Source organism: Mesoplodon mirus, assembly GCF_964341445.2.
Source record: "Mesoplodon mirus genome assembly, chromosome: 3".
NCBI classification, from domain to species: domain Eukaryota; kingdom Metazoa; phylum Chordata; class Mammalia; order Artiodactyla; family Ziphiidae; genus Mesoplodon; species Mesoplodon mirus.
This window is the reverse complement of record NC_138978.1, coordinates 4,405,773-4,431,626: the sequence shown is the minus strand read 5'-3', so window position 1 is coordinate 4,431,626 and position 25,854 is coordinate 4,405,773. Positions and strand designations below refer to the sequence as shown.

Genomic DNA, 25,854 nt, shown 5'->3' with positions numbered 1-25,854 from the left:
CTTTATTGCCCCAAAGCAGGTTGTCAGATTCACTCTCAGTCAAAGTGCAGTGAAGATATTTTTCCGTGTTATTTGCCTGTGGTCCTGGTGGTGCCGGGGAGCCCGGGCGGAGCGGCGGACATCCTGGCGTGAGGAGCGGGCCTGGGCGCCAGGGGCCTCACCCTCTTTCTAATTGACCCGCCAGGGCTTGGCTTGGTCCTTGGGGCTACGTTTGAGGGGAGGAAATTGAAGCCCCAGGTTCGCCTTGGGAAGGCAGGTCAGAAGGAACTGGTGGGAAGTGAGTCACTGAGGGGGACTTTAGGGCGAGCCCCCCGCCCCCGGGCTGCTCCTTGCTTCTGCACTTCCTCTCTCTGTCCTGCAGTTCTCCTGTTCGCCGCTACATTGGGAATCGTCCATGTCGAAGAGGCAACTTTTAAAAGGCATCCTTTTTTTTTTTTTTTTTTTTTGCGGTACACGGGCCTCTCACTGTTGTGGCCTCCCCCGTTGCGGAGCACAGGCTCCGGACGCACAGGCTCAGCGGCCATGGCTCATGGGCCCAGCTGCTCTGCGGCACGTGGGATCTTCCCGGACCGGGGCACGAACCCGTGTCCCCTGCATCGGCAGGCAGACTCTCAACCACTGTGCCACCAGGGAAGCCCTAAAAGGCATCCTTGCAAACGCTTCTCTGAAATTACTGGGACCTGGGAGGTCTGGGTCTGTACTCAGAATGGCGTCGAGTTGCTGTGTGAGCCTAGGCAATCCCCTTGACCTCTCTGGGCTTCAAGCTCCTCCTGTACAAGTGAGGGTTGTGGACCAAGTGATCTCCAGGCTCTTCTGGCCCATGGTTTTCAGCCCAGACAGGCCTCCCGCCCTGACGGCACCACTCTGTCCTGAGGCTGGGCTCAGCGCCCCAAAGAAGGTTCTGTTTCCTGTCCTTCAGCCCAGAGCAAAAGCCAGCAGCCCACTGCCTGCTCTCAGCCCCCATATGGAAGCTTCTTCATTGGAGCGCTGAGTCACCAGCAGCAAAAGTGTCTGGTGTGATGCCTCCCACCTGGAAGGAGGTGGCCCTGGGGAAGGGAGGGGCCGCGGGGGGCTGGAGCTGTGATGAGCCGACCCCATGGCTGTGCTCTGGGCTGTGGCCCCGCTGTCTGGGTGGGCTCTGCCTCCACTGCCCCTCCGCCTCAGTCCCATGAGCTGCTTCCTGTCCAGCCGGAGCTCTTCTTGGTGGCCAGTCTGCCCCTCCCCACAGCCCTTCCCTCCCTCTCACTCCAGAGGCTCCCGGGAGGCCTGCCTGGAGTAGGTGCCCTCCAGGTGCGGGCCTTCCAAGTTAGAAAGTGCTAGAAAGCTGACAGACCCAGGCCGCCCAGGCTTAGACCGCGTGACCTGCAGTCTTTCCAGCAGCCTCAGGGTGGGGGCAGCATGCTGGCATTGGGGGTCCCCAGGCTGGGGGCCACGCCTCTCCCCGGTCTGTGCCCACACGTGCACCTCGCGGCTGAAGAGGCTGTGGGGGTGGGGGCCAGAGGTGGCATCGGCCCTGCCTGCCCTGTGCCTGGCGCCCTGCCGGCTCCCAGCCATCACTCACGTGTTTGTCTTCTCTGAAGGTACCAAAAAGCTGACCAATAAGGCCACCCTGTGGTACGTGCCCCTGTCGCTGAAGAACGTGGACAAGGTCCTGGAGGTGCCTCCGGTGGTGGTAAGGAGGCCCCTCCCACTTCTCCCGGGTGGGCGGCAGGGGCCCGGGTCCTAGGAGAGCAGCATCGGGCGGGGCTGGGCCGCAGCAGGAGGCGCAATGGGAAGGGGTGTCCCTCCTGGGATCCTTCATGCTGGGAATGCCAGTGGGGGCTGGCCTGGGCCCCGCGGACACCCCTCCCGGAGGAGCCTGGCCGGAGGGAAGGCGGGTGACGGGGCTGTGCCGGGCGTCCAGTCCTGGGGGCACAGGCTGGGACGTCTCTGCTTCAGCCCCACTCTCTCCCCCTGCCGCGTCTGCTTCCTGCCTTGGTTCCTCTCATTTTGGTTTTGCTGTGGACAGAGGCATCTCTGGGTGAAGAGACTTGGCCATGTTCACTCCGGGGGGGCCCCGCTGCAGGCAGGCTCGTGGGGCAGACGTTTGGAGGGGGCACATTGGGCTGATAAAGGGATTTAGCTCCTTCCCTAACGGCACCCCACTCCTCCTCGTGTGACTCCCCTGGCCCTGGATGTCCCGAGGACAGGCCTGAGCGGCTCCCCCGGAGGCCTGGTGCTGTGCTCTAAGCCATGTGAGGGAGGGCCGTTCTCAGAGGGCCAGGGCCTGGCTTAGCAGGGTCTGCCCTCAGGGAGCATTTTTCTGTGGTCGAGATGTCTGTAGAAGAAACTTTGAAGAATTATAAAACTGGGAACCAGACAGTTAGGAGCTGTATAGAGCAGTAAAAGGTCCCCAGCCTTTTTGGCACCAGGGACCGTTTTCGTGGTAGACAGTTTTTCCATGGAAGTGGGGGTGGATGGATGGCTCAAGCGATAATGCGAGTGATGGGGGCGGCAGATGAAGCTTCGCTCGCTCACCCGCCGCTCACCTCCTGCTGCGCGGCCTGGCTCCTAACGGGGTTGGGGACCCCTGGAATAGAGCACACGGAGGAACGGTCCCTGTCCCCTGTCCCCTCCCCCCCACCGCAAGCCCTTCCCACCCCGTCTCCCCGCTGCGCAGCTTCCTTCCTTCCTGGGTCACTTGGGGCGATGGGGGGCTTGCTCCGTGTGCTGCTGCAGACGTCAGCCCAGGGGCGTTCCCTGCCCTCTCCCTGTGCCAGCTCACGTCTGACCTGGGACCCTGCCTGGCCTCCGTGGACGCAGTCCAGGCTCCGGCGGGGTGTTTCCTGGGGGGCGACCAGCTGCTGGGCTCCAGCTGCCGTTTAGTCTAGACTTTAAAAAAGCATCTTGGGAGCAGGAGCTCTCTCCATGCGGAACAGGAAGTGTGCTTAGACCTTGGTCTGCATCGGGTTGGTGGTCCAGGGTTTGGTGCCCTGAGGGCAGGGCGGTAGTGCCAGGAGCACCAGGCCAGCATCGGTGCCACCTGTCCCTCCACGTGTGAGGAGAGAGGGGCGCTCAGGGCCAGGGTATGAGCCGGATGGTTCCCACGCTTCCCACCTGTTTGAGTTTCCTGGGGCTGCTGTGACACAGTCTGGGGAGCTTAAACAACCGAGTTCATTCTCTCCCATTTCTGAGGCCAGAAGTCCAAAATCAAGGCATGGGCAGGGCTGGGCTCCCACTGGAGGCTCTGGGTGGGGGGGAATCCTTCCTGCCTCTTCCAGCTCCTGGGGGCTGCAGGCATTCCTTGGCTTGTGGCTGCATCACTCCAACTACTGCTTCTCTTGTCATCTGGCTGTCTTCCCGTGTGTGTGTGTGTCTTTGTCTGTCTGTCTGTCTGTGTGCGTGTGCACGTGTCTTAACTAATTACACCTGCACAGACCCTAGTTCTCAAAAAGGTCACATGCACAGGTCCCACGTGGACGGGAATTTTGACAGGACGCTGTTCAACCCAGAGCATTGGCCTTCAGTCCAGCCCACCTCTGTCTCTCTCTCTCTCTCTCTCTCCAGCTCTCTCTCCGTCTCTGTCTCTCTGTGTCCCCCCACCCCGCCCCCATTCTTCCTGGAGCTGCTCTCCTCTCTGCTGCTGGCAAGATGGAAACTGCATCATTTTCAAGCAGCACTAACTGAGGGGTTTTCAAACCCAAGAAGCAGGCGTGAGTCTGAGGCGCAGTGACGGTTCCCTTTAGGGATTACAAGCGTGCTAACCCCTGCTTTCATCTTTTCCCACTAAGCACTTGGTGTTAAATTAGCCACATCGCATGTAAATACTCAGGCACATTATTTAACTGATTTAATTTTCAGATGCTACACAGTCTAGAAATCTCTAGCAGGCCATATCTCTGGTTTCAGCACCACGTGGTGGATCTTAAGGGGTTGCTGCTGAAGGAAGATTCCTGGGCCAAACACATTAGCTTTTGTTCCCTTCTGGCTCCTCAGGGGCCCGTGTGCTGAGAGCCGGTGGGATTTTAGCCGGTGGGGCGGAGTGGGGGTGGGTGGGCAGTGTCAGTCTCCGCTGTCCCTGCAGGGATGGGGCAGCTCTCTGCATCACCCCTCTCATTCCCTGCCCTCCCTCCCACCTCCTGGTAGAGACCCCGGTAGCTTTCCCATTCCCTTTGTTTAGCCGAGTTTGATAAGACATAAATATCCACTCTGCCCGTGGTAGAGGGGAGTGTCGGAAGCGTCCCACCTGGTGCAGAGAGAGCTCCAGATGGGAGAGGCCACACGGCTCCCAGCCGCAGCCGTTGCTAATGTTTATTTGCACTTTCTTCCCCCCACACATGCTAGGCCCACGTATAAGCCTTCAGGTGATTTCAACTGTTTTCGTTTCATCATTTCATTTGAAATGTTTCATTCTGCTCTTTGCATTGGCACGGCCCAGCCGAGTCCTCATGCGACGGTCCTGGAAAGCTCGGGTCGGGCTCCCGTGGGCGTTTACGCTCAGGCGCTGGTAGCTCGACCTTCAGACTTCCTTATGTCCTGCCAGCATGCCCCTGCCGACCCTTCACAGGTAGCGGTCATTTATTAAGAACACATACGTCTCTCTGTCTACGTGTGTATCTTACACGTCTCACACATGCACATATATTACAGGCTGATCATACGTATATCTCACACGTACATGTACATAGATATCTCACACACAGAACATGCATCCCACACACACACACACACACCCACTGTCACACATACATGTGCGTGTGTGGACCGACCACATGTGTGCGTTTCCCCGGGGGAAGCCCACCTACCCCCTGCAGTGTCACTCAGTGAGGACTTCGTCACTTTGCTCCACCTCTTCCCCCAGGGAACAGCGACCTCAGTGGCCCTGTGATGGAAAAAGAGACCCCTGCGGTGGCTGGGGACAGCTGTGGCCCCCGAGAGTCTGGGGGCCATTGGAGAGTGGACACTGGTTTTTATCGGTGTCTAAACATGAGCTTGAGTTAAAAGGCTCGCACTGACTGTTGCCTTGGACGTTTGAGCTGAGCTGGCTCCTGCTTCAAAACAGCTGAGTTTGATGAGTCCTTGGGGGTGAGAGTTGGGTGGCAGCCCATCATCAGGAGGTTCTCGTGATGTCCCCAGATTTAAAGCCAGCAGGAGGCGTTTGTTTGTGAACAGGCTGCGTTTTCTTGGTCCTCGTCGCCCGTGTCAGGACCGGGGCCCTCATCGGTCCCTGTGTGACTGCAGAGGTCTGAGGAGTGTGCTGGACATGAGGATCTATTAGACTGGGGAGGTTGGCTCGTTTGTTAAAAATCTCTTAAAAAAGCATTTCTTGAGGACACGTAAGACATCCTTGAGTTTTACTAGAAAGGCACAGCACAAACTCTACTCTTAGAGGCATTGCTCTGTGTGGTGGGACGTGGGGGAACCATCTGTTTATGGAGGAAGAGGCTAATTGTCCACGGCGACTTGAATACTCACCATGCTTCGTTTCTTTTGAACAAACCGCTCAGCTCCTTTCACAGCCTCCTTTAGAGATGGGGTCGCAAGCCCAAGCTAATGGTAATTAAGCCATGGAATGTGTTCAGACCTGGGCAGTTTTGGAGGAGAGCCACGAGCAGGAAAAGCAGATGTTTAAAAGCGGCTTTTGGAAGAAGGTCTGAAATTGCAGGGGGCAGAGAGGAGCACACGGGGCCCTGAGCCTGGCGGCTGTTCCGCAGGCTCAGCGGGAGATGCAGGCAGAGTGGATGGATGGGCGGCAGTCAGAGCCCATCAGAAGGGGAGCGGCCGGGCAGGGGTCAGCAGGGAGGGTGGGGCCGGTCAGGGCACCTGTGGACCCCGGGCCTGTCTGATGGATCCCAGGGTAGGGGGTGTTCCCTACACTGGGCCCCAGGACGGTGGGCACCAGAGGGCCCAGCATTCTCCATCGTGCCAACCTTGACTGTCACCTTTATTTTTAGCTTCTTGGGTCAGAACCCCCGTGATCCATTAGGAAAGCTTCAGGGGGGCTGTTTTAGCTTTGGCGGGTGTCAGCTGGCCAGGAGTCAGCAGAGTGAGGCTGCCCAGTGCCAGGGGCACACAGGGACCTCTTCCCTCCTCTCCCTGTTTGTGGGGGAGGGGGTGCAGCCTTCCTGGGGCTCCCTGACTCTGTAGTTCTATGTCCAGGAAAGAATCCCAGGAAGGAATGGGGTAGGTATAACATGGTAAGTGGCTGAGATTGTCAGTATGATTTCTTTTTTATATACATTTATTTATGTATTTATTTTTGGCTGCATTGGGTCTTTGTTGCTGCGCACGGGCTTTCTCTAGTTGCGGCGAGCGGGGGCTACTCTTTGTTGCGGTGCACGGGCTTCTCATTGCGGTGGTTTCTCTTGTTGCGAAGCACGGGCTCTAGGCGCGTGGGCTTTAGTAGTTGCAGTGCGCAGGCTCAGTAGTTGTGGCTCGTGGGCTCTAGAGCGCAGGCTCAGTAGTTGTGACGCACGGGCTTAGTTGCTCCGTGGCATGTGGGATCTTCCCGGACCAGGGCTCGAACCCGTGTCCCCTGCATTGGCAGGCGGATTCTTAATGACTGCGCCACCAGGGGAGTCCCTGATACTGTTTTAATGGAGAAAAATTGGGAGCAAACTAAAGGCCCAGATATGATGGATCCATCACATAAATTATGGTAGGAGAATACAGTGAGAGGAGGAAATACCATGACTTTGAACTTCACATACAGCATGGCAGGACCTTTTATTTATGCACGGGCATGAAAATAGTTCTAGGGAGGACGTAACGCAAACATTTGACCCAGGCACTCTTGCAGGGGGAAGAATACATGATATTTTCCCCTTCTCTGTGTCTTCATTATTTATGTTAAACATATACTATCAGAGAAAGAATAGATAGTTCCAGTCACAGAAAGGCAGCGCACACAGCAGCCGAGTCTGGGGGCCGGACCTGACCCTCTCCCGTGCCCCCCGCAGTACTCCCGGCAGGGGCAGGAGGAGGAGGGCCGCAAGCGCTACGAGGCCCAGAAGCTGGAGCGCATGGAGACCACGTGGCGGAACGGGGACATCGTCCAGCCCGTCCTGAACCCAGGTAGGAGCTGGGGTGTGGGCTGGGGCCGAGGCAGCGCGGCCACTTTACGAGCGTCCTCTTCCTGGGCCGGTGCTTCCCCTGGCGCTGTCTCCTGAGACAGGCTCTGGGGTCCCGGGAGCGCTGTCCCCTTGGCCCTGCACCTTGCAAGCCCCTTCCCAGTCGCACAGCCGACCATGGGGATGGGGGGACAACCCCGCAGGCCTCAGTGCGTCTGCTCCCGTAGCGCGCTGACCTGGAGGGCCCCGTGGGGAGAGGCCCCGCTGCCCAGGCAGAGGGACACACGCCTGGCCACGGAGAATTTGTCCCCCAAGTTCACCCAAGAGTGTGTTCTGGACGGGATTTCCAGCTCATAAAAAAGACAGAATGGCAGCAGCGTTTCCCACATTGTTGTTCCCCGGCCCGCCGCCCAGACGCGGCCTCAAGTTAGACGGACACTGAGTGCCCGGCTGGCCGCGGGGGCTGCTGCGTTCCAGTCTTCATCCTTGTGCCTGTAAGTCCGGGCTGTCGGCTTTAACAGGACGCACCTCCACAGCCCAAGTAGGTGAGGGAAGGTTCCCGAGTCCCTGCCAGAACACCGTGCAGGGCTGGGCCTGGGGGCCTCGGGGCCTGGTGACGCCCATCACCCTCCTCTGCACACACAGTGACCACGTCTTACCGTGTGGAGAGCGGGCTGCACACCCTCAACCTCCCCATGTTAGCCGGGCTCCTGTGATGAGTGTCCACGTTCCATGCTGGGTCCCGGAGCGACTCCTCAGGGGCCCTGCACGCGGGTGCTGTGGCTCCTGATCTGTCCTGGACGGCCGTCTGAGCACTGGCCCCAGGGCGTCCCTCTGCGGCTCCATGTGCCCTGGGCTCTGCCCCCTTTCCGCTAAGGAGGAGTGCGGTGAGCTCCAGCGCGGGGGCTGGAGAAGCTCTGCCTGCCCGCCCGCCTGCCTTCCTGGCTGCAGCCCACCTTTGGCATCAGGGTGGGTGTAGGGGGCCGGGACTGGTGAACACCTCGCAGGCGTGCAGACTAGGACAGGACTTCCTGGGTTTCGGATTCTGTCGCTTATCGGGGGTGCGCTTGACGCCTCTGGCAGTGTCTGTGCAGCTTGTGTAGGGCTCCCCTCGTGCTCATCCTTCCTGAGTTCCACCCTCACCTGCCCACAGTGAAGGCCAGGGCACTGGAGGTTGGTGTCTTTACTGTTCTGCTTTTTAATTTATTTTATTTATTTATTTTTGGCTGCATTGGGTCTTCGCTGATGCACGCGGGCTTTCTCTAGTTGCGGCCAGCGGGGGCTTACTCTTTGTCGTGGTGTGCGGGCTTCTCACTGCGGTGGCTTCTCTTGTTGCAGAGCACGGGCTCTAGGCATGCGGGCTTCAGTAGTTGTGGCATGCGGGCTCAGTAGTTGTGGCTCGCAGGCTCTAGAGCGCAGGCTCAGTAGTTGTGGCGCACGGGCTTAGTGGCTCCGCGGCATGTGGGATCCTCCCGGACCGGGGCACGAACCCGTGTCCCCTGCATCAGCAGGCAGACTCTCAACCACTGCGCCACCAGGGAAGCCTGGCAGGTGGATTCTTAACCACTGCACCACCAGGGAAGTCCCCTGTTCTGCATTTTCAACAAACACCAAAAAAAAAAAAAAGAAAAAAGAAAGGAAGAAAAGGAAAACCTATCGGTATAAATAGAATGTTGCTGTTTTGATGAAACGTGATAAAGTTGTATCTTTTAACAATAAAGTGTAAATAGACGGTAATCCACAGGCCTGCGGGCTCTGGTGATGACTCAAGTGTATCCAGGCCCTGGGACACATGCCACCATCAGGCAGTGACCTCAGGCCCAGCCTCTGCTTTCAGGAGGCAGGTCAGGCAAAGGCACGGAGGACTGCAGAGGGACACGGAGGGGCCGAGAGGTCTCGGGAAAGGCACAGACTCGGTGCCGGGCATGTTCCTGGGAGAGAGGCTGGAGCAGGCCCAAAGGCCGCTCTCCTCACGCTGGAAGACAGGTCCCCGCCCAGTCCCTGGGCCCTGTGACTGTGACCTTATTAGCAGAAGGGGCCTTTGCAGGTGGAATCAAGTTAAGGAGCTCAAGGTGAGGTCGTCCTGTGTTACCCACACACATGGGGAGGGGCCCCAAATCCAGCGAGCAGTGTACTCGTAAGAGACGGAAAGGTAGAGACGGTGTCAGCCCAAAAGCACCAAAGAGGGGAGCTCGGAAGAGGCTCTGACTGGCCTCTGGGGCTGGACCCACCTGTCCTTGGGCGGTTACTGGCCAGCGCCGGATGGAGGCCGGGGCCGAAGGCTCAGTCTTGAGCTCTGAGAGCCGTGAGGTTCGTCCTGGTTTTACTCCTTTGACTGCCTGTCTGGGGAACTGAGATCACTCAGGGTTTTCAGTCAGTTCAAGATCCTTCACTCATGAGATAATTTTCGGTTTGCCGTCCTCTGATTGTAAATCTGATCCATAATATTTTTCAGGATCTGTTATTCTCTAATGATATTAATGGAAAGTGGCATTCTAAATCTCAAGATTTCTTGATAGATTTTTACAAGCTTTTAGTTTTTCCTTTTCTGGCCCTAATAAAAACGCATCTTTCTCAGCAATAGGGACTGGCTTTTAACCACGTCTTAAGGAAGTCGCATATCCATTCTCCGGTCTTTTTGAATACTGCAGTGTGCGCTTGTCACTGGGGTCTTCTCACACTCTCCCCCTTCCTGGGAGGACCCCCGCCCCGCCCCGATGAGGCAGGCTTGGCCCGAGAGTTACCACCGCCCGCGCCTGCAAGGCCCTCTGGACCTGCCGCTCCCTGTTACTTTCGAAACCAGAATCACATTTCAGCCTCTGTGGCTGTTGCCTAGCAATCCCCACGAGGGGCCGACCTCCTCTTTCAGGTGTCTTTTCAGAGAGTCTGGGAGTTCTTTAGAGGCCCAGTTTTTCTTATTGTTTTCTCCATCTGATGAGACAAAATACAATTAGCTTGAATTCTTCAACCCATGGCCATCAGTTGTCCAGCTTTAACTGTGTAGGGACTATTTGGCCACGTGACCCACCGTTCTTTCTGGCAGCTGTTGGGTTTATGACAAAATCAGCCCTGGGACTTCCCTGGTGGTCCAGTGGTAAAGAATCCGCCTTCCAATGCAGGGGACGCAGGTTTGATCCCCGGTCAGGGAACTAAGATCCAACATGCCACGGGGAAACTAAGCCCACGCGCCACAACTACTGAGCTCGCGCGCCTCAACTAGGGCCCGCGTCCCGTAAACTACAGAGCCCACGCGCTCTTGGACCCGCGTGCCGTTAACTAGAGAAGAGAAAACCCGCACGCCACAACTAGAGAGAAGCCCGCGCACCACAACGAAGAGCCCGCGTGCCTCAACGAAGGCCCTGCGTGCTGCAACTAAGACCCGACGCAGCCAAAAGTAAATAAAATAAATAAATAAAAAACAAATCTGAAAAAACCAGCCCTGCCTGTTCCCCGGCCTTTGTGTCTGAAGCAGTGTTCACCTCTAAGTCCGGTCCCCGCTACCGGGACAGCCGGGGTCTTGGTGAGTCACACCCGCCCCTCATTCCTGCTAAGGCCCTGGACCCTGCCTCACTGAGGTCAGCCAGTGCCCGGCTACCCCCGCAGGCTGATCAGCCCTGAGCCTTCCCTAAGAGTGCTTGGTGCCCATTAGGGGCTTGCGCTGGGTGGGAGAGCCTTCTCCCCAGGGTCCGGCCAGGCCCCGTCACCCCGCTCCCAGCAGCACTTGACCTGGGGGTGGGGGGAGGCAGGAGGAGGAATACAGGGTCTGGAGCCGGACCTCTGGGCTTGGATCCCAGCTCTGCGCCATGGGGACTTAGCCCTTCTGTGCCTCAGGTTCGTCGGCTGCAAGCACGGAAGAGGGAGTTCTGTGCTCGTCTCTGGCTGCCCTGGGGACCTAACTCAGGTTCTGGACCTCATTTTGAAATGGCAGGTTCAGAGATTAGGCACTGCATTAGTCAAGGTCATTGTAGCTGCTTACTCTCTAAAATCCTAGCTCCTAACTCAGTAGAGGTTTATTTCCTGTAAACTCCTGATCGGGGGATCTCCTCCAGGAGGGGGGGACTCGGGATTCAGGCCCTTTGGTCTGGTAGCTCTGCACCTTTCATCAGGTAGCTCTCGGGGCACCTCCGGAGGGGAAAGAGCAGGGAGGCTCGCCTCTCGGGGGTTTTGACGGCTTGGGCCTGGATGCAGCACTTCCACTCACTCTCCTGTGGCAGCAGGGCAGCCGTGCAGCGGAGGCGGGGAAACGTGGTCCAGCCGCGCACGGGGGAGGGTGAGGAGAGGGGCTGCCCAGTCCTGCCTTCTGGTCACACGTGGTACACCTCACCCTCACGGACAGCGACCTGGAATCCTGTCCAGCCCCACCATCTATTTGTTAAGGCAGCACTGGCAGCGATCACGGATAACCCCCAGATGTCTGTGCCTTGACCTTGAACTTCGAAGATCCTCCTCACATTTCCCTGTAGTTCCCCTAAGAAACAGGACGTGAAGAACAGGGGAAAGGTCCCACCCTGCAGAGCCCCATGAGTTACAGGCCACGGCCCAGAGAAGGAGGACCTGGGTGTTGGGTGTGTGGGTGTATTTTTTTTTTTCCCACCAGAATGTTGGTGTTTTCTCTCGTTGAAAGCTCATCAGTGCCAGTTCCAAGAACACTAAATCATTAGACGCAGCTTAATTGATGTTTTAAACGTGACTGCAGAACAGTGGGGGGCATCTTTTTGACTAGGTTGTTATAGTCATTTCAACTGGCTGGCATTTGAATAAGTAGATAGTTGACATGACAAAGATTTTTTTTTTTTTTTTTTTCTTTTTGCGGTATGCGGGCCTCTCACTGCTGTGGCCTCTCCCGCTGCGGAGCACAGGCTCCGGACGCGCAGGCCCAGCGGCCACGGCCCACGGGCCCAGCCGCTCCGCGGCATATGGGATCCTCCCAGACCGGGGCACGAACCCGTATCCCCTGCATCGGCAGGCGGACTCTCAACCACTGCGCCACCAGGGAGGCCCGACAAAGATTTTTGTATGCTATTTCCATTGTTTGAAATTTTAAAAAATTCTTTTGTCATTGTGCACACACAAACCTCTTAGCTGGTCAGAGCAGTTACTGAGAGCAGCCAAACTTGAGGCTTTTCATTTCCATTCATGCTGTAAAATAGCTACTTTGATGTCTTTTATGAGTGGGACCCAAAGCAAAGAAAGCATAGTAGGGCACCCCGTGGCTTTCGGGGCCTTTTTATTCTTTGAAGAGAGAGGCCCAAGGGAGACAGTCCTTGGAGATCAGGGGTGTCGTGGGCTGGCAGCGCTGGCCTGGAGTGTTTCTCTGATGGCTGTGGTGGCAGAGGGACTTCGCTGGCATCCTCTGTGGCCCTTGGGCTGTGCCCCGCACCCCGTCTCCCCAGGCCATCTGAAGCCCCGAGGCCACAGTAGGCGTGGCCCTGGGTGCACCCTGATCGGCCGGGGCTGTTACCCGCACTTCCTGAGCACAAGGAGGGTTTCGGGTGCGTCTTCTCCCCTTGGAGTGAAGTTAGGAACCGGGCAGGGCAGAGCTCTGGACACCTTCTCAGGGCCTCCCTGCTCATCCCGCGCAGCGGGTCCGGCGACGTTACCCAAGGCCCAGCCTGGTCTGGGATGGTCCAGGCCATTCTGGACGCCCCGGGGCCTGGGAGGCAGCTGCGAGAGGAGGCATCTCCTCCCTCCGGTCGTCTGCACTGACTGAAGCCCCGGGAATGCCAGGGGACCCTGGAGCTCCCCTCCCAGAGCCTTTGGGGTTGTCCGTGTCATCTGTTGGCTGGTTTTAGATAGCATCCTCGCACACCTGCTCCCGCGGGGCCCACATGCGGGTGGGTGGGCTGGATGGCCGAGTCCTCAGACTGGCCTCTTGGGACGGAGTTCTGCACTTGGCTGCTGACCTTCAGCTCCTGACGCCGTGACGTCCCCGGCTTGAGGGGTCACCCGAGGCAGGAGCTGGGACCTCCCGTGGTGGCTGGCGCCCACCTCTGCCAGTCACACTGAGCCAGGGAAGCAGGCCGGTCGCCAGAACCCCCGGAGGTTGGAACTGACTATGGATAATAATGAGAGACCCCTTCTCCCATCCCACCCCGCACCCCAGGCTGGAGCCACTTCATTGCTTCTGACACAGCCGAGGGCCCTTCCGGCTGGGAGCATCCCGAGATGCTTGAGTCCTTCCCGTAGGGACCCCTCAGAGCGGAAGGCACTTCACACATGAGCTCAAAACTTGAGTCTAAATCTCTCTAAGCCGTGAGGTTTGAGAACAAATAGAAAATATCTTGAGTTTGGAAGTCAATCCTTAAGGCCCCAGCTCACCGGAACTCCAGTTCTTCCCGCTTCGTGACCCCTCAGGCAATGCACAGTCTGAGATCCCACGTGGAGGAGCATCAGAGAAAGTCTTGGAGGCAACTGTCAACGCTTAAGAGACCCAGGCCCCGACCTCTGGGTTGGCGCCCCTCCTGGCTCCTGAGTGGCGTTACTTCCTGCACAGACTTTTCTGTCTACCGCCAAATACAGGAAGGACCTTTCTTCACCTGCAGGGTGTCCCAGCCATTCGGGGGCCCGGCAGGCTGGCTTCCTCGGCAGCTTGGTCTTGCTGGGGCAGGAAGGGGCCACCCTTTCTGAGCACCAGCTGTCCGGGCAGGAAACAAGTGGGCGTCATCCCTCCCAGAAGGCTTTGGGAAGGTGGCAGCAGGCACAGCAGTGGGGTCTACTCAGAAGACCCTGCGTGGGTGTTGCCCACCCCGTTGGAAGGGTCTGTGTCGAGGCATAGTATCGATTTCTGGAGACGGGGCTTTATTGCATCTTTTGTTTGAAGTGCGGCCTCTTACAGATACTTCAGCAGCAGCAGTACCGCGTGGGTGAGGGATGCCCCCCGAGACTTGCTCCTCTGGGAAGATGAACGGGGGACACTGGGGGAAAGGCCAGCACACCCTTCGGTGCTGTGTCTCCGGGGCCGGGTCGGGACGGAGGGCTGGCAGGAGTCCCAGGGTGAGGTCTAGGGATGCATGTCTATGGCATCTCTGTCCAGTTCCGTGTCTCCACCTACCGTTGTGTTTAATGAAGTCGAAATTTAAACTTTTGAGAAGTTGCATAATAAACTGCTAAAATATTGTCCGGGCCTGTTTACAGACTTGAGAATGAAAGTCAGATGGGTGACTGTCTCCTAACCGAGGGTCACACCAACCCTGGGGGCTTCTAGGCAGGAGGTGTTCAGTGGCTGCTCGGGGGTCAGGGCAGGGCCTCGCTGGGGACACTGGTGTCCCCAGGGAGTCGCGTCGTGACCCACTATCAGGGTGGCTAATGAATCCTCGAAAGCCCCCCCCTCACGGGCTGGAGCGTGTTGAGACCACGGTTTTCCTTAGAGAAATCCTACCTAAGGTGATGACCGTCGGAAGCCTTCGGCGGCCACGGGAGCATCAGGGCACTGTCGCCACTGTTGGGCCCTTCGGCCGTGGGAATCGATCGGTCCCGTGGCCTAATCTCTCTCCTTTGTGATTCCAGAGCCGAACACAGTCAGCTACAGCCAGTCCAGCTTGATCCACCTGGTGGGGCCTTCCGACTGCACCCTGCACGGCTTTGTGCATGGAGGTAAGGACCAGCGACTCTCGCTGTCCCCTTCCTACTCCTGGTTCCTTGTTAATCCCCCCAGGAGGCCATGCTGCCATCTGACCCAGTTTAGGCTCATGTGTTTAATGAAGTGTAAATTTAAACTTTTAAGAGGTTGCATAATAAATTGCTGAAATACTGTCGGCGCCTGTTTTCAAAATTGGGAATGAAAGTCAGATGGGTGACTGTTCTCAGGGAGGGTCACACGCAGCCCTGGGAGCTCATGGCCACGAGATGTTTAGTGGCTGCCCGTGGGTCAGGGAAGGGCCTATTGGGGGACAGTGAAGTCACCAGGGAGTGACAGTGTGACCTGCTAAGAAAGAGGGCTTAATTCAGTATGTTTTTGCCTCTGGCGTTTGCATGCATTTCTTTCTTTAATCAGATTCCACCTCAGACAATACAGGCCTTGAAGTTCCCAGCTTGGGAACCACGGCTGGAACACAAGAGGACTTAGCTCCAGGCTCACAGAGGGACACTTTTTACTTTAACAGTGTGTAATTATTTTTTTGTGTGATTTAGGGAAAATATAAGTAGCACATCAAACCCATAATTTAATGGAGATTATCGTCTCAGATGAGATCAAAGTAAACTTGAAAAAACAAGTCGGTTTAAAGAAAAACATAAGGGGAAATGTTGTTAAGTGGTGTAGACGTTAGCAGAAGTTGTGTGGGTGGTGGAGTCTGGGCACCGCTCCTCTGGGGGTACCGAGCAATTCATCGTCCCCCAGGCATGACTGGCACTTGCACATGCTGTTCGTCTGCAGTCTTCATTTCCAGTGGCCTGGAATGCCAAATTCTCCTTTCTTCTCCACTCTTGAAAACTCCTATTGATCCTTCAAAACCCAGTTCCAGTGGTACCACTCTGTCAGGATTACATTGATACTTCTACCAGGGGATGCCTCAGGAGCAGGGCTCAGTCTTATTCTTTGTGTTGGCTCCAGGGTTTCACACAGAGCCAGAGAGGTGCTTTGCAGAAGCTTGTTCCGTGAACAAGAGGCACAGGTCAGGCTTGGGTTGAAAAGCTTGGGATGAAGGGCCCTGGACCTCTCAGAATCAGAGAATGGGCCCTGGTCTGAGATTTTTTTTTTTTTTTTCGGTACGCGGGCCTCTCACTGTTGTGGCCTCTCCCGTTGCGGAGCACAGGCTCCGGACGCGCAGGCTCAGCGGCCATGGCTCACGGGCCCAGCCGCTCTGCGGCATGTGGGATCCTCCCAGACCGGGGCACGAACTCGCGTCCCCTGCATCGGCAGGTGGACTCTCAACCACTGCGCCACCGGGGAAGCCCCTGAGATATATTTTTCAAGTTTGTTTCTTTTTTTAACTAATCCTCTTCTGTGTATTTCTTTTTTCAATTTCATGATTATTTTCCTCTTTCAACTAAACACTGCTCGCGCTGCCCTTGATATGATTAACTTAGTCCTACCTAAGGGAAGCTCTACTTTACAACAAAGGGTGCTTTCGAGCCCCGTGAATGTTGTGACAATCAGAGTATCTTTCTTCTCTGAGAGCAGCCATGGCCTTACCAGCCTTCTTGTTCTTCGCCAGCCCTTGCCAGCCAAAGGCCGGGCTTCTGTAACTGCTAAGAACTGTCTTTGAGCCTCATAGAGCTCCGCTCTACCTGAAATTTGTGAAACTCTATGCTAGAATTTTTGCTTATTTCATCCAGATGTTGGAAGTTCACTAAATGTGGCATTTCCATCATCACTGTCTCCTTGGCAAAAAGTTTATACTCTTCAGTCCGATCTTACCTCACATGCTGAGAGTCGTCCGTGAAATGCAGGAAGCAAGGGAATTGTTGGAATCCCCTAGAAACCTACAGCACATCGTGCTCTCTTACGGAGCCTGTGCGGCTGCATTTAAAACAAGCGTGTTTTTTAACGTGTGTTAAAGAAGTGTTTACAATGGCTTTACAATATTTAGTGCCTATTTTAGTAGGGGTTTTGTGCTCATGATTTAAAAACCATGCCTAATAATTTTACCAAACCTAATCACTTCTTACAGTGCCTCATAACTCACTAGGCGTGAAGGAACAAAATAAATACCATACTGAAAACACTGAGCACTGTGATTTTATTGTATTTTCCTATAGAGAGAATACTGTTGGCAAGAATGGTGTCTAAGTCATTTGAATGAAAGTCTCCTGTAAACTGTAATTCAGTAGATGCCAATCGCGGGAGGAAACGGTGAACTGAGATGGATGCTAATTTGGCTTGTATTCAGTAATTCTGCACTGAGTATGGGTCTTTGAAAACCTCCTCCCCGTCCTATTTTCTCTGATTTTTTTTTTTTTTTTGCGGTACGCAGGCCTCTCACTGTTGTGGCCTCTCCCATTGCGGAGCACAGGCTCCGGACATGCAGGCTCAGCGGCCATGGCTCACGGTCCCAGCCACTCCGCTGCATGTGGGATCTTCCCAGACCGGGGCATGAACCCGTGTTCCCTGCATCGGCAGGCGGACTTTCAACCACTGCGCCACCAGGGAAGCCCTATTTTCTGTGATTTTCACACATGGCCTTCATCCTGAGGACTGGCTCCTGCCACTTAAAAACACACACACACATACAGATCTTGGCAACGCTGAACTGGTGAGAGATGTAGTAGGAAGGGTTGGAAATCACAGATGGAATCCAGGCCTCCTGTCAGATGCTGGGTCTTCCCTCCTTTCCTGGCTGCAGGGACAGAGCCTCCTATCGAGGGGATAGAAAAGACGCAGGGAGTGAGCAGAGGACGCTCGTTTTGCTGTGTGGGAAGGCGGGCTGGCTGCTTCTCCGTGGTTCTGGATTTCAGGGCCTCTGTGCAGAAGCGCTGGCCGGGCTTTTGGCTTCTGCCTTCTGAGTCCTGCGTGAATCAACGTGCAGTCCTCTCTTTCTCCTCTTGGTAGTTCTGGGATCTCAGCCCAGAAAAGGCCGTTTCCCCTCTGCTCTCCCCTCCCCCATGGTCGGCTGAAAGGGGTGACCCAGCAGCTATCTGTGGGAGTGTTCAGGTTCTTGCCACAGTCAAGACCTTTTTATAAACTCACCCGCACACCCATTCTTGATGAAAACACTCGGAGTAGGAATTGATTTTACTTCCCGAACATGATAAAAGCCCTAGAGCGAGCATCTTACTCACAGGGGAGCTCGGAGGACCGTCCCCTGAGGTCACAAGTAAAGGCAAGGGACCCTAGTTAACGTTGTTTGGGAGATTTTAGCCACTGCAGTAAAACAGGAGGAAAAAAATAAAGGCACAGGAAGTGGCAGAAAAGAAGTAAAGCTATCTGGCTTTGCAGATGGCGCAGTAACATACCTGGAGAACCCAAGAGATTCAGTGATAAAAGTAACTCAAAGAATTAAAAATTCAGTAAGGTAGCAGCATATAAAATGAATAATAACAAAAAAGGCTTGCCTGAAATAGAAAAACTGCTTTTCATTGTTTTTGTTTGCAGGTCTGTTTGTTTTCTAAGGTGTGTTTTGTGTCAGTGAATTTTAACTTGGCCCGTGAAACATGACTTTTTCATAATTTGATGAAAAGGGGGCGTTGGTTCTGTGTCTGCGCCTTGGATCCATCTTCTTGAAGATGGCGTTCCCTCCTCCCGTGTTGGTTCCTGAGATGTCCTCTGCTCTGATTTCTTTCCTGGGGGGCTCTCCTCGCCCGGCCCTCTGTCGGCTGTTTCCACGTGGGTTTCCTGGCCCGAGAGGGGGTGTTGCTGGCACAACTGGCCGGATGTGAAAGGAAGCGTGCTCCCCAAAGCCGGGACCGCTGTGCTTTGCCAAGACCCATCTGGCCGCGAGGGCCGGATCAGAGAGGGGAGGCCCCGGAGAAGGGGGCGCCCCAGCTCTGCCCGCGGCGTGCGTGGCTCTTAGCCTTGGGCCCTTGCTGCCTCGCGGCTCCCGGCTCCCTGCGCTCAGCCTGTGCCTTTCTTCCCCTCACGCGCCTCTTGCTCTCCGGCCTCGGTGTCTTTGTTCACCCTGGTCGTCCCACCTGGCGCCGGCCGCCTGCCCAGCCCAAGTCCCGCGCCCTCCTGGGGCTCCCTGAGCCCCGACCTCCCAGGCAGCGGCGCGCCCTTCGCCCCCCGCCGCGCCTCGGCCTCTCTCGTCCTGCCCCCCGTGCTGGCTATGGCTTTCTCAGGCGCCCGTCCCCTGGAGGTCCCCGTGTCTCCCATGGTGCTCTGCAGAGAAGGAGCTCGGTGAACGGCCACTGAGTGAATGAAAGAAGTCTTCTGGAAAGACGGTTTGAGTTGACGCTGCCCGGTGGCCGTGTCCTGAGCCATTGGCAGCTTTTCTCTGTCAGAATCACGGGCCGTAAATCCAACTGGGCATGTGGCTCCCATGTCCTCAGACTGAGCTGCCGGGTTGGGCCCACTCATAGGACAGGCTCTGCCCCGTGCTTCACAGTGCCCTGTGGTGCGCACGCTCCTGCAGGGGACGCGTGTCTGTCTGCCTGACCCCCTCTCCCCACCCCCAGCACCGGTGCTTTCTGCTCGGCGCCCTGGGGTGTCTGAACTCCATCCCTCCCGTCCCCCGAGTCCAGTCCCTCTCGTGGTCCTCCCTGGAGCCTGCGCCAACCCGTGCCTCCTGTCAAGGTCATTTCTGACCTGCCGTTGCCAAAGCCGGTGGGCGGGTCTGGCCCTCACAGTTCAGCCGGCTGCCCTCCACCTTGCCACCTCCCTCCCAAGGCCCAGGATCGCCCTTCCCTGCTCTCCTCCGCCCGCTGCCACCCCTTCAGTCCCTGTGCCGTTCCACCTTCCTTCCTGTCCTCCCCGGCATCGGGAACCCGGGGCCCCATCCTCACCCCTGCACTCCCCGCCCCCATCCCCGCCGGGACTCCTGTGCCTCACACTAGCCTAGGCCAGCGGCTCCTGACTCTAGCTGCTTCTTCGGGATGGGCCTCTCCGGCTTGATGTCCGGCACGGAGCTCCACTGCTCCCTCTGTGGTGGCGGCCAGGCCACCCTTCTGCTTGTCGAGCCAGAAGCCCTGCGGTCCTCCGGGACTCGGTCTCTCTTCAAGGTTCTCTGTCTCATCTGTCAGCCAGTCCTTCGGGCTCTACGTTCAAAACGTCAGAACCTGAGTTCTCGCCACCTCCACCATCGGCTCCGGGACATGCACGTCACCGTGCAAATGGCCTCACACCTGGTCCGAGTTCCGCGACCAGGAGCAGCCCATCAGCCTCCCTGGTCCACTCAGAGCCAAAGGCAGCTCAAGCCGGGCCTGCTCGGCCCCCTCGCTGGCTCCCGTCTGACTCCAAGTAGAAGCCCAGCCTTCCGCTCGGGCCGCTTCTCCGCTCACAAGGCCTCCAGGACCCGTCTCCCCACACGCCTCCCGCCCCACCGTGTCAGCTCCCGGGCTCTGCCCCTCGGGTTCCCGGGATGCGGTGGCAGGGGGACACCTCCACCTGCTGGCCGTCTGCCTGCTCTTCCCTCTGCCGGGGTTGTGGTCCCCAAACAGCTGCGCAGATCCCTCTGTCTTCAGGTCTCTGGAGAAAAGGAGAGGGCTTTCCTGACCACCCCCTGTAAAATTGGCCCCCACTCTGGCCTGCTCGCTCCCCGGGCCTGGACGGATCCCTTCCCTGCGGTGTAGACGGGCCACGTGCTGAGTGAAGGGACCAGAGAGAGTGAAGATGAGAGAGAGAGGACGGTCCCTGAGTGGTCAGAGGGGCCCAGAACTGACGGGGGCAACAGCAGGTCAGCCCCCCAGCCCCCCAGAGCATGCGTGACGACGGCCCCTGACTTGGTGAGCGTCTGGCAGCCCCTCCCGTGTGCCAGCCCCGTGTGGGGCTCAGGGTCGCAGCCACTGCCCCACCCGAGACGTCCAGAGACAGAAGGGCTCCTGCAACACGTCCTGCATACGAGCGTCCAGCCGCCAAGGGGACACACACGGCTGCCCCAGGATCCCGAGGCTGGGGGACCTCGCGGGACCTGAAGGAAGAGAGGGAGGCAGAAGCGGCAGCCCCGGGGTGGCAGGGGGCACGCGGGCCGAGAGGAGCCCCTGCCAAGCGAAGGAGGTCTGGGAGGCGAGGCGAGGCGAGGCGTGCGACCCCTGCACAGACGCTTGTGTCTGCTCGGGTTTCGTGGGGCAGTTATGGAAAAGCGGTCCTCTACACCTGGAGGGGGAACCGATTTCGCGGAAAAATGCAGAAGGAGGCACAGATGCTCCTCTCCAGCTCTGTGACCTCGTTTCGTTGGAGCCCCTGCTGCGTGCTGGAGTGGGTGTCAAACCTCTGGCCGGGGAGGAGGCAAGGAGGCCAGGAAGGCGTGTTTCCTCCTTTCGAGGAGCTTCTGGTCTCATGGGGTCAAGAGATGAGGGCGTGAAGGCTGGTGTGGGCCCCCGTTTCTTCATCGTGAGGCTGAGTTGTGTTAGGCGATGGCCCCCATTCCTTCCAGTTCTCACTTTCCAAGAATCCTTGTTTCTGAAAATACCGTTCTCTGCCGCGAAGGCTCCAGAGAGCAGCTTCCTGTCCATCTGGATGGAAGGGCGGGAGCTGGGGTCTGGTTACAGCCCTGAAGCCCCAGGCGCTGTGAGCTGCCCGTGAGCTTCCTGCCTCCCTGCTCAAAGGACCTGCTGACACCCATCCCGGAACTGGTTTCCTCCTGCCCGCACTGGTCCCCTGAGCAGCTGGGGACATGTGTGGCTCCCGGCCCCTCTTCTTCCTGAACTGCAAAGCATCTCGCTTGAGAAACCCAGCCAGCTCTACAGCCTGCGCACGTCCTTCCCTACGAACGGACCGGTGCTTGGGGTTGTGGTGCCCCGTTAATCAGCTTTTGCTTCCCCTTTGGTTGCGATCATTAGGGGCACACACGGCAGACGTCCCCTAATGGTGTCTGGAGCGTAATTCTTCAACGTCAGGAGCGTGAATTCTTCCGTGTTAGCCTCACCCCTGCCTGCAGCCTGGACTCCTGGGAGGAAACCGACGCCCTCCAGAGTGGTTGTGGGCCGTCAGAGGCGTGACCTTGCCTCGTGTGGACTCCGGCGAGGCCACCACGTCCCACTGGGAGGGGCTCATGCGTAACCCCTGCCACCTTTCTCTGCTCTCCATGGCATTTGGGGCAGGAACACGTGTGCCCTACTTCCCCCGTTGCCTGTTCAAAACAGGGAAGGCATTGATTCTCAAACAGCAGTAAGCAAACTTAGTTGTGACCTTCTCCAGTTCCCTGACACAGAAGTAAGACGTGGCCTCGTGGCCGGGCAGCCCTTCCCCCCGGCTCCCTGGGCCTGGGCTGCCCTGGGGCCGGGGGAGCCGCATCCAGCTGTGCCCGAGGGCTCCGCCAGATGCCACCTTTGACATATGTCATTAGAAACCAGTCGTCTTCACTCACTGTGCATTGATTTCCAAAAACCTTTATTAGCTACCTTAACTAATATTCCTCTGCCCTTGGTCCCGGTTCCCAGAGACCTGCAAGTACATTTGGAGCCTGAAGGAGAAGAAGCCAGGCAGGTCTCGGGAGGCTGTCGCTCAGCCGGCTCTTAGAATAACTCCCCCTGTAATTTGCAAACGGTGGGCTAGTGAAAATAAGATGGACTTACTATCGTTCTCTTAATATAGGAGGCCGGCACCCACACTCCTTCAGCTGGGATTAAATATAGAAATGGGGGCATCACGAATCGCCCCCCACAGCGCAGTCGGTGGCGCCAGGCTCTGAGCTGCCAGCGGCTGCTTTGGGTTTGCAGCAGGCGTGAGACCCAGTCAGCCAGGCAGGCCCGGGAAAATAAAATTCAGCCTCTATTTTTAAGCCAGTCAACGTGTTGTCAGTACTTTAAAAACAAAAACAAAAGCAAACCTGTAAGCAGTTAAGTGTTAGATTGCAAAATGTCTCTGGTACCCGATGTTTATCTGTATGTTAGTGGCCAAGCAAGTCTTACTTTTTTCCTTCCCATAATTCCTGAAATGAACGCAGTATCCAAGGGCAGCAAATCCTACAGTTTTGTTGTCATCTTTTTTTTTTTTGCTGTATGCGGGTCTCTCACTGTTGTGGCCTCTCCCGTTGCGATGCACAGGCTCTGGACGCGCAGGCTCAGCAGCCATGGCTCACGGGCCCAGCCGCTCCGCGGCATGTGGGATCTTCCTGGACCGGGGCACGAACCCTTGTCCCCTGCATCGGCAGGCGGACTCTCAACCACTGCGCCACCAGGGAAGCCCTGTTGTCATCTTTTAAATGGCGAATCTCGGGTAGTGAGAGCAGCTCACGACAGACTAATTTGCCAGAGTTCTTTTCCCATCGTCAGCGGCACCTATCGTATCTAAATGGGAAGGAATTGATGAGGTTTTTCAGTGGGAACCTGGAAAGAGGCATTTTTGAGAAAACTTGGATACTTGATATTTTTAATTAAAGCATAAAAAAGTGAAGGGGAGAAGGTGACTCCCAGTGTCAAAGAGGGCTGGTGGTTCCCTCTGGCAGGACAGAGGGCCCAGCTGGGCAAAGTAAGAGGAAGAGCAGTTACCAACCAGGCAGCTGCGTTTCTGCTTGTTTTTGTTTTTAAACAAAATTTACTTTTCTCAGTGGACACATTGATTGTAATGTCTTGTGCCTACAATCATAGATAAGGGTATCTTGTGAGAACAGTCTTTCTTTACAAATGTCATAACGGGATGAGATTATGTGGATTTTATCGTCTGTTTTCTGCAAGGGCCGTTTTCTCTTAGCAACGGAGAACAAGAATGTCTCTCTCAGCCCAGACCCATGCAGCGATGGGTCCAGGGTTGTTCCTCACCGGGAGGCGGGAAGAGGGCTCGTAATCAACAGTTAATTATACAGGCAGACCTTGTTTTATTGCGCCTCACTTTATTGCGCTTCACAGTTTTTTTTTTTTTTTTTTTTTTTTTAACAAATGGAAGGCTTGTGGCAACTCTGCGTTGAGCAACTCTGTCCAGCACCCGTTTTCCAACAGCATTTGCTCCCTTCCTGTCTCCGTGTCACATCTTGGTAATTCTTGGAATATTTCAAATGTTTTCATTATTCTGTTTGTTACGGTGATCCACGATCAGGGACTTCGGTTGCAATGTACATTGCTTTTTTAGACATAATGCTATTGCACACTTAATAGACTACAGTGTAGTATAAACATAACTTTTATATGCACTGGGAAACCAAAAAAAGTCGTTTGACCAACTCTATTTCTAAATTCCCTGTATTGCGGGGGTCCGGAACCGAGCTTGCAATGTCTCCAAGGTGCCTGTAATCTCGGTTTTACGAGATCAGTGCCTTTCCCTCTTAGTAGCCGCCAGAGTCCACTTTGCACACGGGACCCCAGAGGGCCCAGTTATGCTTCACGCTTCTCCGTTGCGTTTGTGAGAGCAGACTCGGGGCCACCGGGAGCCGCGGGCACAGGTTTCCGCTTCCAGCGCTGACCCCGTGCTACCCGCACGCCAAGCGGGGGGCCAGGAGCCCCGACTGTAGAAGGCCAAACACTTGAGTTCTGCACAAGTCTAAGTTTTTCCCCCAGAAAGGTTTTCCGTGTAGCGAGCCCTAAAATCTGGTCCAGGTGAGACCCGCCTGGAGCTCCTCTCCTTGTGGACCAGACCTCCTGTCCCTCGGTGCTGGGATTCCTCCTCAGCCTTGCCACCAGCTGCCCGTATATCACTGTCCCAGTACCTGGGATCAACCCCGATTTGGGGTATCATCTGATAGTAGACTCGTGTGGTGGAGTCACGTCTGCCCCCTGACCTGGGCACTGGGAGGCCGGGGCCTCAGTCCAGGAGCCGTCACTGTAACCACTTGTTTCCTGTGGGTCTCAGCCAATCGCAGTTCTCTCCCTGGTCTCCCAGCTCAGATTTGTGTGCTGGCTCTTGGGGTCGGCAGGGGGCTGTCTCTTCAGGTGTGAGATGAATAGTGATTTTGTCATCAGACGCGTCCCCTAGCAGCTCACCTGGCTTTTCCTGGCCTCACCTGGACTAACTGTGATTGTTACCCAAGTTTGGACCCTGTGACTCGCTATTGGAGCTGCTTCCCGGGGTTGATTCAGCGTTCCTTTGGTCCCTGATTCACTTACTCACTTGCAGCCCTTTCTGAGCGCTGTGTGTCAGGTTCTGAATTGGTCAGGACATGGGAACAATAAGGCATGTCCCCACCCTGTGCCAGCTTCCATGTCACGTGATGTGATGGTCTGGGGGTGCCACACTGGGCTGATGGGGCATCAGACAACAGGAGCTCAGCCAGCTGCTCACGTTCCCCCACCCCACCCCGTGTGCTCTGGGCTCAGAGCCCATCCTGGCTAGCACATGCTTTGGATCCTGCAGTATATTTAGTAACAGTGAAGTCCCTCGTGGAACCTCTACCTGCCTTTAAAAATTTTTTTTTATTTTTTATTTTTGGCTGCGTTGGGTCTTGGTTGCAGTGCGCGGGCTTCTCATTGCGGTGGCTTCTCTTGTTGCGGAGTACGGGCTCTAGGCGCGCGGGCTCAGTAGTTGTGGCTCGCAGGCTCTAGAGCACAAGCTCAGCAGTTCTGGCACGCGGGCTCAGTAGTTGTGGCACACGGGCTTAGTTGCTCCGTGGCATGTGGGATCTTCCTGGACCGGCGATCGAACCCGGGTCCTCTGCGTTGCCAGGTGGATTCTTAACCACTGCGCCACCAGGGAAGTCCCTGCATTTTGGATAAATGGGGCAAAACCCTGGTTGAAGGAGCTGATTATTACTTGTTCCATTTAGTCTTCCATTCTTAGCTTCTGCTTTTCAGGACCTACAAATAAGGGATTAATTGTAGGTACTTTCTGTGTTCTAAACATTAATCCCAATATAAATTCTTTCTTTCTGACCTCCAAGCCACCCCTCCCCAATGACACCGCCCGGTGACTTGGGGGCTGTGGATCCGGGACCCCCACCCTGCACACACGGATGTCGCTGCCACCGCCACCTCTCAGCAGGAACTTGACCTCTCTTCTCCACAGTCCTGTCTTAGTCTCAGTACCGTGGGATCTGGGTCGAGAGGCGGCGTGGCCTCTGGTGGCCTGTGGTCAGGGGCTGGTCCCTGCCTCTGCCCGAGGGCGTGAGCCACGGATACGTGCCTCTCTGTGCCTCTGCTTCCTGCTTTGTAAAACGGAGACAGTAAGGGCCCCTCTCCCTCCGAGGCTGCTGTTCAGGGAGGGCCAGCACTCATTCATTCGTTTGTTCATTCATTTGTTCTTACACTCGGTATGTGCTAAGAGCCTACCATGGGGCCGGCCCTGGGGGGAATCAGTGAACAAGGCCAGTGTCCTTCCAGCCCGAGGGGCTCTGAGCCACGCGCT

General features: G+C 56.4%; 1 protein-coding gene across 1 annotated transcript in view; it reads left to right on the top strand.

The window, feature by feature from the left end:
• ACOT7 (acyl-CoA thioesterase 7) overlaps positions 1 to 25,854 on the top strand; it is a gene marked incomplete at its 5' end in the record, with an annotated part of 92,957 nt that overhangs the window by 27,519 nt on the left and 39,584 nt on the right. Inside the window, 3 exons of the mRNA XM_082613821.1 lie at positions 1,581 to 1,672; positions 6,939 to 7,053; positions 14,556 to 14,642. Coding sequence (XP_082469947.1) covers positions 1,581 to 1,672; positions 6,939 to 7,053; positions 14,556 to 14,642 — 294 coding nt within the window. The remainder of the gene's footprint in view (positions 1 to 1,580; positions 1,673 to 6,938; positions 7,054 to 14,555; positions 14,643 to 25,854) is intronic.